General features: G+C 40.5%; 1 protein-coding gene across 2 annotated transcripts in view; it reads right to left on the bottom strand.

Moving 5' to 3' along the window:
* The window catches only part of noctb (nocturnin b), a gene marked incomplete at its 3' end in the record, with an annotated part of 42,328 nt that extends 29,757 nt beyond the window's left edge, over nucleotides 1–12,571 (bottom strand). For both annotated transcript variants that reach the window (XM_084318676.1, XM_084318677.1), the window contains exon 1: nucleotides 12,531–12,571. In XM_084318676.1, coding sequence (XP_084174802.1) covers nucleotide 12,531 — 1 coding nt within the window. In that variant the 5' untranslated portion in view covers nucleotides 12,532–12,571. The remainder of the gene's footprint in view (nucleotides 1–12,530) is intronic.
* Nucleotides 12,572–15,208: the final 2,637 nt, after the last annotated feature.

Here is a 15,208-nt window from a genome sequence, read left to right as displayed (position 1 = left end):
ATCTTAGTTGGTCAAATTATATTTCACAAATGAAAATGTGTGTTATGTGATTTTAGGTGGGTTTTTACCCTCAACTACATGCTTGCTTGTGAGGTATAGAGTGACTGGTGCCAGTGGGTTAAACACAGGCTATATAGATGGTCAATGCCTCTTGAGGTGGGTGTGGGGGATAGAATATTTAGGGGGTGATACAAGGTCAACAGTAGATGCCACATACTGTAGAAATGTTATACACGTTGTTAGAAAGAGGACCCTACATTTTATTTGAGATGCAGTTTTAAGACATTTAGCATGTAAAGAGATGGGTGATGTGGAATAATTTGACCAGAGTATTCATGGAGGCACAAAGTCTTTGATTAAGGATCAAGGATCAAATTGCTCAACGAACAATAACACTATGTAACAACCATCAAATGCACTCACAGCACACACATCCACACGCACACACTCACTTTAAACAAACAACTCACTGCAGCACCCACTTTACACACTTTAGAACACCTAAACACACTTTATATTTATTGGTAAAGAATTTGCACTACAACCCATACCTCATTACACCTTACTGTAAATTGTACCTCATCGGTCCCATTTCTGCTTTGCACTATATATAGTATATTGTATATTATTATATTGTAATGGTAACTCATTGTACATTGTGAACACATGTGTCCACGTACGTGACTTCTATTTTTACTTGCTATACTTATTTTATTCTTATCTATTTTTGTCTAGCACAGTCTCTGGAGCGTAATAGAAAGAAGCATTTTGTATAAAAGTATTCTGTACTTCTGTATGACAACTAATAAATAAACTTGAACTTGAAGTTTACCGACAGAATTACATGTTGCAACACAGAGACCGAGCTTACAGCACTGGAGCTATAGCCTAGTTCTCTGTAGAATGGCGAGCTACCAAAGTATTTATACATGATAGTAGATCAAATATGTGGAGCATTGAGTTACATAATATTATGATTATATTATAGATATGGTGTACAGAGAGATATGGGTAAGGACATGGAGATACGAGTGAAGGCTATGTGTATGCGATTGTGTGTGTGCGTGTGTGATAAAAAGAGAGACAAAGGGGGGGGGGGTAGTGTATGAATGACGTCTATATGTGTGCGTGTGCATGTGTGTGTGTTAGAAGGAGAGAGAGAGAGAGAGAGACAGAGAGAGAGAGAAGTGTGTTGGTAGATTTCCCTGTCAAAGGGCTCTGGACATTATGAGGCAAGCCTATGATGGCCGTTCCCAAGCTCAATTATGTGAAATAAATTGCAGCATGTTTTGAGTTGATGCAATTAGTTACACAGCTTTAGTTCACGTTTTACCACTTCCAGAATGAGTGACGTTTTCATTTATGGGAACCCAGCTGCGATGATTTTGGCCACTTACGAAGACCGTTTCACGCGTTCAGGAATCCGGAGGAGGATTTTAGTAAATTTGTTCGTACAAACCTTTTACGAGCATGTTCGAGAATGAGGTCCAATGTGTGCAAAACTGTTTAGAGTTTTTGTGTGTGAGATTGTGTGCAAAATAAATCAGCATTGTTTTTGGGTAAGGTGCCCCTTTAAGTAAAGCATGCCATCTACATAGTACATACAACTCATAATTGTGAGCAGCAGCACCATATAATATTACGCATGTCATACCACATAGATATCACATATGATCAAGAAGTTTAAACTACATCATCACTACCACCACCAAATGGGATCCTGTCCAACAGTCCAAACAGGCCGGCTGAGCACTGAATAATGACTTTTTATAGGATTGGCTTGTATGAATAGTGCTTAGGAAACGAGAACAACTAAGACATCTGTTCTCCTCTCCGAGAGAGAGAGAGAGAGAGAGAGAGAGAGAGAGAGAGAGAGAGAGAGAGAGAGAGAGAGAGGGGAGAGAGTTTCACTGTATCCTTTCATGACACATTGACATTTCCAATTAAACTGGCAGCTGCCACATCAATGTGGAGGGTACTGTACATTTGAATGTGTGTGTGTGTGTGTGTGTGTGTGTGTGTGTGTGTGTGTGCCATCTTTCTCACTGCAATGTAAGCTATTCTACAGCAACGTGTCGAGACACCACAAGTGGTATTATTAAAGGCTTGATTCGTACCCTAACCTTACCTTCGCTAACACTAAATACTAAGTACAAGATTAGAGATGTTTTCTCTGCCATAGCTCTTGATACAGCCTAAATATACTCTGCTCCCATCCTTTATCTTACTCCATGTTGAAAAGTCTGATTGTTTGTGAGGCCTGGGTGTGGCTATGTGAGACTAAACCGAAGACAACATTTGTATTGTGTAGTTCGTAACACTAGAGTAAAAAACGATCAGTGTGAATTATATAGTTGCAAAAAGCTTATGTTCTATATGCAAACTTAAAGTTAGTGTATTTACATATACATTGATGCAGAACAAAAAGCAACCCATAGATTATGACAACATACAGCACTATGAACACTGTTTTTTTTTATCCACTTTTTCTATTTTTCTCGATTCCCAATTTCGCCTCGCCAATTCGCCCTCCAATTCTCCCCTCCCTGTATCGAACGTTGCTAAACTATGCCTCCCACTGGTCGGCTGCAGTGAGGACCAAGCCTTGCATCACATGTCCCCTCCGGTATACGAGGAGGCAGCTGTCGCATCTTTTCACCTGTACAGCGCGATCTCTCAGTGGCGAGGAGTAACGCGTGGGAGGCTCACGCTGCCTCCGTTACTTCCTGATTCTGCTGTACAGGCGCACCAACCGACCTGTAGGAGTCGCTGTCCACAACGTCCAATCCCCACCCACCAGCTTTCCCACCCCTAACACTGCCAATTGTGTTAGTATGAACGACCAGCCAAGCTGGTAGCAACGCAGAGAGCTGGGCTCGAACCCAGCATCTCCTGCGTTAGTGGCGAGCGCCTTGCCCACTGCGCCACTTAGCCGCCCCCACTATGAACACTGTTTTTTTTTTTTTTAACAAATGTTTTTTATTTTCCCTTTTTTAACATGAAACTAGACAAACAATACAGTAACAGTAATAATCAATGATAAATCACAGGACAATGACAGAAATAATAGTAATAATAATGATAATCCAGTAATTAAATCAAAATAAATGTAGATTAAAAGACATAAAAATAATAAATACAATACATGTGCTCTTGCTCGCTCTTCCTCACTCTTTCCTTCCCCTCCCCCCCCCCCCTCAGGACCCCCACTTGGACTATACATCCACTATTTCATTTAACATCAGATAATTACAAGTTTATATGCTTCCCTTTATCTTCTCCACCACAGCTACCCAGACTGCTATGCTGGCTTCATTAACACCTAAAATTTGTGCAGTGGATATCTCTAGATAAATCACATTGAGATAGGTAAGAACCCATACCTTCCGGCACATTTTATCCGGTTGAATCCAGCGTGACGCTATCAACTTTTTGGAAGCCGTAAGACCGGCCAAAATTAGTCTCTTTACATGTACAGAGGTCGATAACTGAGAAACATCATTCAACAACAATACAGAAGGCAGTGTAGGTATGGTCAGAGATAAAAATTCTGATAATTGAGTGGTTACTTTTTCCCAGAAAATCTTAACAGGAGGGCATTCCCAATACATATGCATATATGTACCAAGAGCACCGTTTGAACACAAGGAGCATCGAGAGTCTTGTCTGAGACCCATTAGGTGCAAACGTCTAGGAGTCAGGTAAGTCCTATGAACAAAATTGAGATTAATCTGTTGGTGATCTGGGTTGCGTGATGATAGCCGAACGTTTGCCCAGACTGCATCCCAATCAAAATCTACTTCCAAGTTTGGGATATCCTTCCTCCAAACCGAGTCTAGGGGAAGGACCTCATATGAGGACGTAAGTAAGTGGCGATAAAAGTCAGAGACGAAGCCTCTCGATGTCTCCTTGTCATAAAAGAATTTGTGAAATCTGTGGTGCTCAAGTGGAATATTTAATGGCCTCCGTGAGCTCTCAAAGCTGCTCTTAATTGTAGATAGAAAAAATGAGTGGAACTGGTGAGGTTAAATTTGTTAAATATATCTTGATAACTGCAGAAACCATGGTCATCGAAGATATCCCCCAATGTGTGTATTCCTTTCTTTTCCCATCTAGGAAATCTGATAGGTTGTTGTGCAATAAGGAGTAAATTGTTATTAAATAGGGGAGAATGACTGTGCCATTTATGGTGGTTAGTACACTTTTTCTGTGTGTCACGCCATATCCGGATCACATGTATAATAAGAGGGCCATATCTCAAGTTGCATTGCTTAATTGATAAGTTGGTGTACACTATATCCTGGACCTGCAGTCTATGTGGTGCCACTATGTTCTCCTCTAATGGTCTCCAGGATACCGATGGTTGAGAATCAAACCAGGTGATCAGTGGTCTTAAAGAGAACGCTTTAAAGTAATAGTTGAAGTCTGGAAAGGCTAAACCCCTGTTGGCTTTATTTCTCTGTGCAGTGGATCTTTTTATTCATGGATGTTTGTACATTCCAAATAAATGTATATGCAGCGGAGTGTAATTTTTGCCAGTAACCAACAGGGGGGGGGGGGGGGGGGGTAACGGCAACATCGAGCTGAAGAAGTTAACTCTGGGTAAAACATTCATCTTAACTATTAACGCTCGGGCCTGTAATGAGTTTTTTAATTTTGACCACCTGCCAAAGTCATTTGTGATCCTATCTAGCAATCCGGAATAATTATACTTCACTGTTTGGCTTATAGTGGGGAATATTTCAACTCCAAGACATTTAAAGTGTTCTACCATGGGTATATTTGCTGGGAGGGTGGTAGCCTTCGCAGTCACATTAAGTGGAAGGCCGATTTTGGCCAGTTTATCTTAAATCCTGATAGATTGCCAAAATCATCTATTACTTTGAGAAGATGAGGTAGGGAGGTGGTAGGGTTTTGCATGAACAATATTACATCGTCTGCATATAATAATAATAATAATAATAATAATAATAATAGATCAAATTTATATAGCGCCTTTCATAGAACCCAAGGTCGCTTTACAATCAGGACAAAAAATAGGGCAAGGAAAATAGGGGGGGGGGGGAGGGGATGAGGCTAATGTGATGCTGTGTGCCCTTAATTGAGATCGGCGCTATGAACTGGGATTGTCTTATATACTGTGCTAAAGGTTCTAGGGATAGAGCAAATAGTCCGGGACTAAGAGGACAACCCTGTCTGGACGAGCACGACACAGGGAAGTGTGGGGAGCAGAATTTACCTGTTAAAATCATGGCCGATGGATCTGTATATAGTACTTTGATCATATGAATGAACCCATCTCCTAACCCAGTGGTTCCCAAAGTCGGGGTCGCGACCCAAAGGTGGGCCGCGAGATGATTTCCAAAAAAAAATAAAATAAAAAAAATATTTTCTTTTTAAAAAAAAATTTAAATTCTTTTTTCTTTTGTCAGACCACTGAACTTAGAAGCAGGCCAGGACAGTGTTTCTAGTTGTATTAAAAAATTATATTCTATTGTATTCTAAAATGTGACTATATGGTTTTATATTACCTTAATAAATAAACAAAAACTAAAAATCTACTTATTTCAACGAACATTTCAAACTAAATAACAGATTATGCACATAAAACGCTGAAAACAACCAAAGCAACAATAGTATTTTAATGAGGCTATTATTATTATCATTATTATTTTGCAACAAGTTAGCCCTCTCATAAATAGCACATAATAATGAATAACTAACTTGAACTAACTTAATAGGATTGAAGTGATATTTGTCTTAAAAAAATCGGTCGCCTGGCAAAAAAAAGAAAGAAAAAAAAGCCTGACGATGTGCATTGGGCCGCGGCTCTCTGACGCCTTATTTTCTGGGTCCTGGCCTGAAAAGTTTGGGAACCCCTGTCCTAACCCCATCCTTCTAAGTACTGCCCATAAATAAGACCATTCCAACCTGTCAAAGGCCTTCATCGCATCTAAGGATAATACAGCTGTAAGAGGCGCGGTATCCTTGCTGGAATCTATCACATGCAGTAACCGTCTGATATTATCCGTGATCAGGCGGCCTCTTATGAAGCCTGTCTGATCAGGGTGAACTAAAGATGTCATATGCTTTTGAAGTCGGATGGCTAGTACCTTAGCGTACAGCTTGAGATCGGTTCCGAGGAGGCTTAAGGGTCTATAACTACCGCATTCGGTGGGGTCTTTATCTTTCTTAAGTAGGACAGATATGAGTGCCATATTGACATCCCTGGAGAAGTTCCCCTCTTTGACTGAGTGTAGAATCATATCAAGTAATAGGGGTCCAATTACATCCCAACATGAGAGGTACAGTTCGGGTGGAATGCCGTCCCAGCCAGGGGCTTTACCACTTTGCAATTCAGATATAGCCTCCCTAAGTTCCTCTAGTATAATAGGTGCATCTAACCGTTTAGCATCTTCCTTTGAAAGTTGAGGTAAGTTAATTTGATCAATGAATTCATCCAGTTTATTATGATCGAAGATCACTTCTGACTTGTACAGGTTTGAGTAAAACGTACGAAAAGTCTCGTTGATTTTTTTGGGGTCTGTAATAACAATTCCCTGTTGGTCCTTAATGGTGGGGATATCAGCAAATTGTTCACTGGATCGTATCTTCATAGCTAGTAGGTGACTAGGTTTAGAGCCATGAAAGTAATAATGTTGTCTTGTTCTGCGTATTTGAAATTCAGATTGTTGTCTTAAGATGGAGTTAATCTTCTTTTTCAACACTTTAATTTGAGTCTCCAGTTGACACGAGTAGTTGCGTTGTAAAGAGGAGAACAACGAAGAGTGAAGCACTTCCAGTTCTACCAATTTGGATAGACGTTTCTTGCAGAGGTTGGAGGCAAAAATAGTAGTGTTATTCCTTTTTTTTTTTTTTTTTATATCTTTTTTCCCCCTCCTTTTTCCTCCGATTTTCTCCCATCCCAATGTTAGTCGTTATGCCAATTCCCAATCCCCTTCCTGGTCGCTGCGCACTTACCCGACTGTGGGGGGTATCACGTGCTTCCTCCGACACACGTCTAGCCAATCAACCGCTTCTTTTCACCTGGCAGCGCGGACTCTCACTGAGAGGGTGTAACGTGTGGAAGGATCACACTACCCCCCTTAGATCCTATCCGCGCTGAGCAGGCGCCCCGACCGAACTGTAGGAGTCGCTGTTTACAACGACCCGGACCCACCCCGCCAGCTTTCCCACCCTCTAATCAGGGGCGTAGCTGGGGGGGGGGGGGGGGGTAGCTTAGGATGATTCCAAGGGCCCAGCACTGGGGGGGGGGCCCAAAAAAAAGATATTTTTTTTTTACTAGACATCACTCATGTGTATTATTGATGCTCTCATTGATACTATGTTTGTTTCTGAAGTGTGTGTGTGTGTGTGTGTGTGTGTGTGTGTGTGTGTGTGTGTGTGTGTGTGTGTGTGTGTGTGTGTGTGTGTGTGTGTGTGTGTGTGTGTGTGTGTGTGATATATAGAGAGAGAGGGGGGGGCTTTGGTAGACTATTGCATTGGTCCATTCATCCTTTACTAGGCTCACCCACCAACAGTGCAGGTGCTGAACTACTGATCCATGTATAGGTAAAAACCATATTATGCGTTTTCATCAATAAAAGAATTGCCAAAAAAAATTCCGCTTGTGCGCACTCGCATTCACTGGGGGCCTACAAATACATTCTTTCATGGGGCCCAGAATCTGGAGCTACACCTCTGCCTCTAATACAGCCAATTGTATTTTGATTTGATTTTTGATTTGATATTTTTTATTTTCGTGTCTTACATACAGATGTATGCCCAGCCCATATGGGCTTACAAGACACATAACAATAAGTATATAATAATATACTTTACCAATTACTTAACAAATTACATAGACCAAGATGGCCATAAAAAAAGAAAAATACAAGAAAATACAATAAAACGTAATATAACACAAGCTGTACTCAATGTAAATAAACAGAAAAACAGAAAAACAAGGTGAATTCAAATACAATTATATAGGATACAGTGTGTTTTGTCTCAGGTGCCATGCCTTCTCCAAAAATCCTGCAAAACCGAAGATGTCCTCCACAAAAAAACAACTCAACATACAGCTCTCAGACTGCCAAAACAAATCTGGGTTTGCAATTTGAATTTTTTCAAATAAAGCCCTCCTCAAAGTGGTGTACAAAGGGCAATAAAAAACAAAATGATATTCATCCTCCACCACTCCCAGATCACACAGAACACACAGCCGCTCCTCCTCAGGTTTACCCTGGGCCCTCATGCATCAACGTGGACTTTGAACTTGACCTACTTCCACACGTAAGCACGGAATGTAGAACTAGCGTACGCACAGGGAAGTCGGCATTCATCACACGTGCGTACGCAGGCTCTATGGTCCTCCGTGTTGATGAATACCACTTTGTTCTACCGTCAATGCTCGTGCATGATTATCCATATATGGTCATGAAAATGAGGAAACACCCCCCATGGGATGTGAAATAATGGACCGACCCGAGCGGGACTCCGAGAAACTCCACGGAGAATTCACTGCTGTCGAACCAAGAAGACACTATCGCGTATTATGATTTATGGGATAAATAAAAGGCGGACTTGTAAACGGTGATGTCAGATATCAACGGCTCCCTAAGACCATTGCTGCAATTCTGCCTGGACAGCTCAAAATACTAATAAAGACCGTTCGTTGACCACTGTTTGCCGTTGGTTGTGTGTCATTATAACCGTGCTTGTAATATGAATGCCTTTATTAGTTGTGTTCGATTGGCTATATGATTTTTAGATGCATCTATTTTGTTGTCGGCTAATAAAGACCGCGCTGGAATATGACTGCCTTTTCCCGTGTTGTTTGATTAATACCCCAGGGATTAAAGTTCTCCTCAATTTTATTCCAAATCGCGATGGATCTCCCGTCAATTTTCTACCTGCTGCATATGATTTCTAGAGGCATACTACAATCTATTTTGATGTCAGTATTGGGTAGCCTATATAAACAATATAATACGAGAGCATATACAAGAACAATGAATCTCACTGCATGTATGATAGCCTGCCTTTCAATACATGAACTTGAATCCCATCATATACATAGTCTGTCCACTATAGTGTCATTGCAATGCGTTTTCTATTCTTTCTTATACAGTAAAAAGGGGGAAGAACACTATATTAATATGACTTGTATTCTGCTTACAGCTTCGAAGTTCCACTTGTTTCGTTTAACGTAAAGCCTTTTAAATATAATCAAAACGTTCCCGTGTTTCTGCGGTCTGCGCAGAATAATAACGAGTTGAGCTTTATGATTTATGATGAATTGAAAATGGGGGACCCTGATGTAAACAAGACGAAAGTTGGTCTGCATCCCCAATTAACAATTGTATGTACTGAGCTGTACTGTACTGTACCCATTCTGCAATCTGTTAATAAACTTTTCAATCAATCAATCAATCAAGCTACGCGGAGCGCAGTCAGTCAGTAGCCTACACCCCGTATATTCCGATAACGCTATATAAACCATGCTGCATTCATTCTGAGAGAAAGATCTATTATTCCAAATGCTATTTATAGGGTTTTGACCATAATTACACTACTGTTGCTATTCTACAATGAACTATAATGAACTACGGTTCGTACAGAACATGCCGGTGTTATTATGCACAGAAGCTCATTTCCTTGTTGTAATAATATATTCTACCACTGGGAGCTAGGTACGCCAGGTCTGAAATGTGCGTAGATGTAAGCACGAAGTCAAGTTCAAGTTGAAGTTGATGAATCCCACTCTTTGCTTAGAAATGATCGTACGCACAGGGTAAGCACAGATCTGTGCGTAGAACACGTTGATGCATGAGGGCCCTGGAATCTACCCACTTCCACAGCCAATGGCAGGGTGCCAGACCTCAACTGGGCACACAGAGACCTCCGTCTTCTCTTTAAGTTTAACATTACATAAGGTTCAGTAAAATACTCATTTTTAATTGCAATATATTTTCTAAGTTTAGGTTTTTTCAAAATCTCCACCTTCCACTTATCCTGATGGATTGTTGATAATTTTGTTTTAATTATGTGAACCTTACACTGCAAATTGTTCATAAAAATCATACTCAAGTCAGTAGAAGAAAAAATCATAGACATCTCTCTTGACCAGGGATGACCGTGTGCTCTGTCCCACACAGATTATTATGTATTAGTGTGAACGGCCAGCCAAGCTGGTGACAACACCGGAGCTGTGAGCTGGAGTAGTGTTATTCTTGATAAAACCCTTTACCGATATCCATAAAGTTCTGGGGTCTTGTACCGAACCCGCATTAAACTGCAGGAATTCACTGAGTTTATTTTTGAATTGCAGGTTGAATTCATTGTTTTTCAACAGTGTCGAGTTAAAGTGCCATCTTGGGGCTCGGGATGTCATTCTACTGAATGAGCCCTTTAGGAGTAAATAATTGAACTGTGAACACTGTTGAATGCAATTTCAGTTAACACGTGCTGTGTGTCAGGGAGTGGAGATGTGACCCTGTAAGACCCTGTCTGTGTGTGTGTGTGTGTCTGTGTGTGTGCATACATGTGATTCTATTATGTGGTATCCAAAGATACCATGAGGATGTTATGTATACATTCTGTCTGACCTTCAGATGAATTCCTGCAGTGTTAAAAACAAACACTGCCACTAGCCACAATAACAACTGTCCACTAGCTAGCCTCGTCTGCCCTGTATATCTCTTCAAGGCAGGCTGACTACGTGATACACACACTAGCTTTACTGTATAGAGATCATTAACCAACTGCTGTCATGGCCATCACTAGTCACTTACATATAGCTGGTGGACATACAGCTGGACATGTTGCTGCCATGTGTTGCAAGGATACCAAATAACAGCAGCATGCTCAGGAATCCTACTATCTCACACTGTAAACAATTATTATGATTATGAAGTATTATAAACAAGAACATAAAGGATATTTAGGTAAGGTAATGGAACCTCACTCTGAACATGGGGAACCCATAGTAAAATAAAACAGATTTTCATAAGAACAAGCGCGAATTTGCAAAAGCTGCAACCTTTTGTGATAGGCCACACCCATTATCACGCCCCCTATTAGCCAATTGGGATGAACACACACAGACACACACACACAACTGACACCTCCATGCCAAATTTAAGAGGGTGGAGACATTTTGTAGACCAACTGACCGGTTGACCTATAGAGCTGCTGGTTGCAGCTAATAAAAGGGCCATGACACTTGACTCGCTGCCTCCTGTTATAGGCTACATAGCACAACATTATCCAGCCTGAAATTAATGTCTAGCAGTGTAATATGTTTCTATAAGGACAGGCTGAAGTCTCCTCTGTCCCTCTCTCATCGTTCAGTGCGTTTCCTACTAGTATGTTGACTCTGTGTGTGTGTATCATGTACTGTACTGTAGACCATAACAGTCTCAAATTATGAAGCTACCCCACCCTGATAGTGGAAGCCAATTGTCATATTTCACCATGAAGCTGCTATGTAAACAGAACGCACACTGCTCTCACGTGACAGGGGGGGGGGGGGGTTAAATGCCACTCTCGGAGTCTCACTGAAAGCTGTGTCGGAATCTTCTTTGTGAATTGACCAATTCTAATGTTTTTTTCTTCATTTCAGTTGTGGTGACATATAAGTATTGTTGTTTACCAAATAAAACAAGAGGGGGTGATCTGGTTAGATTAGGAAAATAAAAAGAGGGAGTGTTCTTTTTGGATAACTAACAAAACAACACTTTGCATGGAAAAGGTAATTTAGATTGTGAGATCATTTTACACATTGAAATAATGCTGATAATTACTCTGTTCCAATTACCGTCTGTCAATTGGAATAAAATGGTGGATTTAACTGAATATTCAGTGGATTCTGGTGTCAAAGTAACCCAAAAACCTGACTGACAGTGAGTAGATTTACATTGGAGAGTTTGAGCATTCCAGTACTAGATGGATTCCACTTTTCAACAGGTAATCAGTTCTCTGTAGTGATTTTGTTTTGAAAGTGACCCTTCTAACCTTGTGTATGAAAGGTCCTTCTATGTTGTAAACATGCATTTCTTGAGGCAACTGAACACAAGTAAAGGGGAATTGACCCTCCATAGTATTGGCAAAGTAGAGTTACAACACACACTGTGCCTAATCAAGGTGAAACCTCAACGTCATGTAACGTGTATTCAATTTAAGGAGCAGATAAGTGCTCTTTAGACAAAACATACTGTAGCATTAAATACCATACTGAAATTCAAACAAATACACTAACACACGTAATTGATATCTCCACTAATTATGCCTGAGAAACGTCTACTGCACACCTGCTTTGACGAAATCAGAGCCATGCTCTGCCATAGTCTATAACATGTTTTATAGTCTTGTGCACACATGCCACAAAAAGACAATTTGTACATAAACCATATTGGACTGTGTCAGAACACAACAGATATGGCCTAAACACTCCAACAACAGCAACACAGAGCAAACTTTTATGAAGGTTTACACGTTGTTTATCATGTTTATGTTGATTTACTTACTCCTTGCCAGAATTAACCGCTCCTACTGCTTCAGTTTCAACTCCACTCGTTCAGCTACTGCCTTGTTTTCCTCTCTCTCCCCCGTGTTTGTGTGTGCTTGAGTGAGGGTGTGTAAGCGTGTGTGTGTGTGTGTGTGTGCGTGCGTGTGTGTATGTAAAGAAGCGCTGCCTTCCCAACAGCTGCAGCACAAGGTCACAGTAACCAAACAGTGTGAAGCCTGGGCCCTTCTGCCATCTGCTGGCAGACTTGAGTATTGTTGATTGAAATCTGTATGGCTGAAATACTGTGAGGAGCATTTTTTTTTATTCTGAAAAAAATAGTTGCCATCATTCATTCATTCATATATTCCAGGGCTGGAAATTAAGAGCGTCAGGACATCCTCGGAATGATAACAGTTTTGTCTGGGACGGCACAAAAAAATTATTTTGGGACAGTCCCAGGACGGTAGATGGAAAAAGGCTGAAGAAACCACATTTATTGGATTTGGGATAGTTGTTCTTCAGTTTGGGATGAATATAACTGTCGTTTTGGACAGTTCCATGATGTTTGTGGATACAAAATTAATACAATTAATTGGTTATGGTAGACTATCCCAATGAGACAAAAGCAGGTATAGATAGCAGTGTGTGTTCATTTTAATAAACTGAAATGAAAGAGCATTTTAAAAAGGGAAATCTGAATGAAATAATATTTATAATATCTATGAACCATTTATTATCAAGAGGACATATTTTAAATTAATAATATATATCACCCGACATGAGATGGTAAAAGCGAGACCTAGAAGGACAATAAGTCCTACAGAGTTGACTCACCTTTTTAAGCTGATGTCCATGTTTAGAACTGAAACTCATATCCCCCCCACTACTGGGGGGATATCTACTCGGTTTGAATTGCAACAACTTAGTTTATTATTATTTTTACAGAACTTTGAAATTGACCCGTTTCACTGTTCTGAGTGATGGGAGCAAGCCCTACACCCACAGGCTTAGAGTAGTATGTCTTTAAACACCAGCAACAGTACATTTTCCATATGACGTAGACAGCAGTTTCCCATTTTGGCCAGGCTTTTTGGCTAGCTGGGGTACCACTGGAATGCTCAACTGCCCATCATTAGATTCTATCGTTTTAGCCTTAGGTACCATCTTAACCTTCAAGAATTTTAAATATAGCTCATTCTGCTTATCTTTAGTTTTAGTGTCCTTTGGGGTATTTTGTGGTACTTTGTGGTACATTTAGGTATACTTTGGGGAACTTTGAGGTTCTTTGGGGTATTTTGTGATACTTTGTGGTATTTTAGGGTATACTTTGGGGTACTTTGTGGTATATTTCCAGGCACTTTGGGGTATTTTATGGTACGTTGGGGTATTTTGGGGTATACTTTGGGGCACTTTGTGGTATTTTGGGGTATACTTTGTGGTACTTTATGGTGATTAGTAGGACCCCTTCTAGGCTAAGCTAATTATATTATGTTATATTATACTTCTAGTTTACTACAACTATCGTAAAACTTTTATTAAAAGCTGAGTCCCATATAGACGCCTGTCCCTTTTACTGGCTGGGTGTGGCTACATGTTTTGATAAATAAAGGCTGGTCTCATTTAGAAGCTGGGTTTACATTAATGGTTTATGTGGTTGCCATTGATGCTACAAAGCCGTTTATTATTTATTTTACTTGCATTTAAATGTCAATTTGCTGATCGCCATGGCGGAACAGAGAAAAAGGTACGACCTGAAATTCAAGCTGTCGTTGTAAAATTTGATGAACAAAACTCAGGTGAAGCAGCAACAAGACATTTCTCTGTTGATCCCAAGAGAGTGAGAGAATGGAGAAAAAATAAAGTTGAACTTCAACATCTGTCAGAGGAAGACGGCGAACGGGCAAGACTGCGTGGTGGCGGGAGGAAGAAGGCTAGTGATGAGCTGGAGATAAACATGTGTGAGTGGATCCACAGCATGCGGGCACGACATCTCAGAGTCTCCCGCAAGATGATCAGGATGAAGGCTAAAGAAGTCTACGCCACCATGACTGACAGCAGGGATGGGGAGGACTTTGTTGCTAGCGCTGGGTGGCTTGACCGATTCCTCAACCGCAATAACTTTTCTGCCAGAAGATGTACAACTACAACTGTTTCCCAGAGGGATAGCAGGCACTTCACAGAGAAGCTGGTGAATTTTGTCACATTTTGTCACAACATCATAGCTATTGATGAAACAGCTGTGTGGTTTGATAAGGTCGGCTCAACTACAGTGGATACCAGAAGTATGTGTTTGATACGGGGCTCTCTCTCTCTCCCAGTGCATGAGGTTGGCCTAGATGCGTTGCCTCTTGGAGCAAAATCGAATGAATGATTCATAATTTATGTTATTTGATAGCCTCATTTTTATACAAGTAATATTCATTCTATTCAAGAGTTTTGTGTGAAAGGAATTAAAGGCCTGCCCCATATAGACGCCTGTCCCAAATATAGGCCAGTTGAGTTAAGTTTTTGAAGCAAATAAAAGCCGGGGCTATTAATTGAAGTTGTACGGGTAGTAGTAATACTAGTGGGGTAAAGAGTTATATTTTCAAAGCACAATCTAATCTAAATAGAAATGGCCCCAATATCAAGTTCAAAACATAGGATTGGAGACATATAATTGCCAAATTGACTCAATATCAATATGAATATCTCAAA

The sequence above is a fragment of the Notolepis coatsorum genome (assembly GCF_963971535.1).
Source record: "Notolepis coatsorum genome assembly, chromosome: 7".
Classification (NCBI taxonomy): Eukaryota; Metazoa; Chordata; class Actinopteri; order Aulopiformes; family Paralepididae; genus Notolepis; species Notolepis coatsorum.
This window is presented reverse-complemented; position numbering and strand designations above follow the sequence as displayed.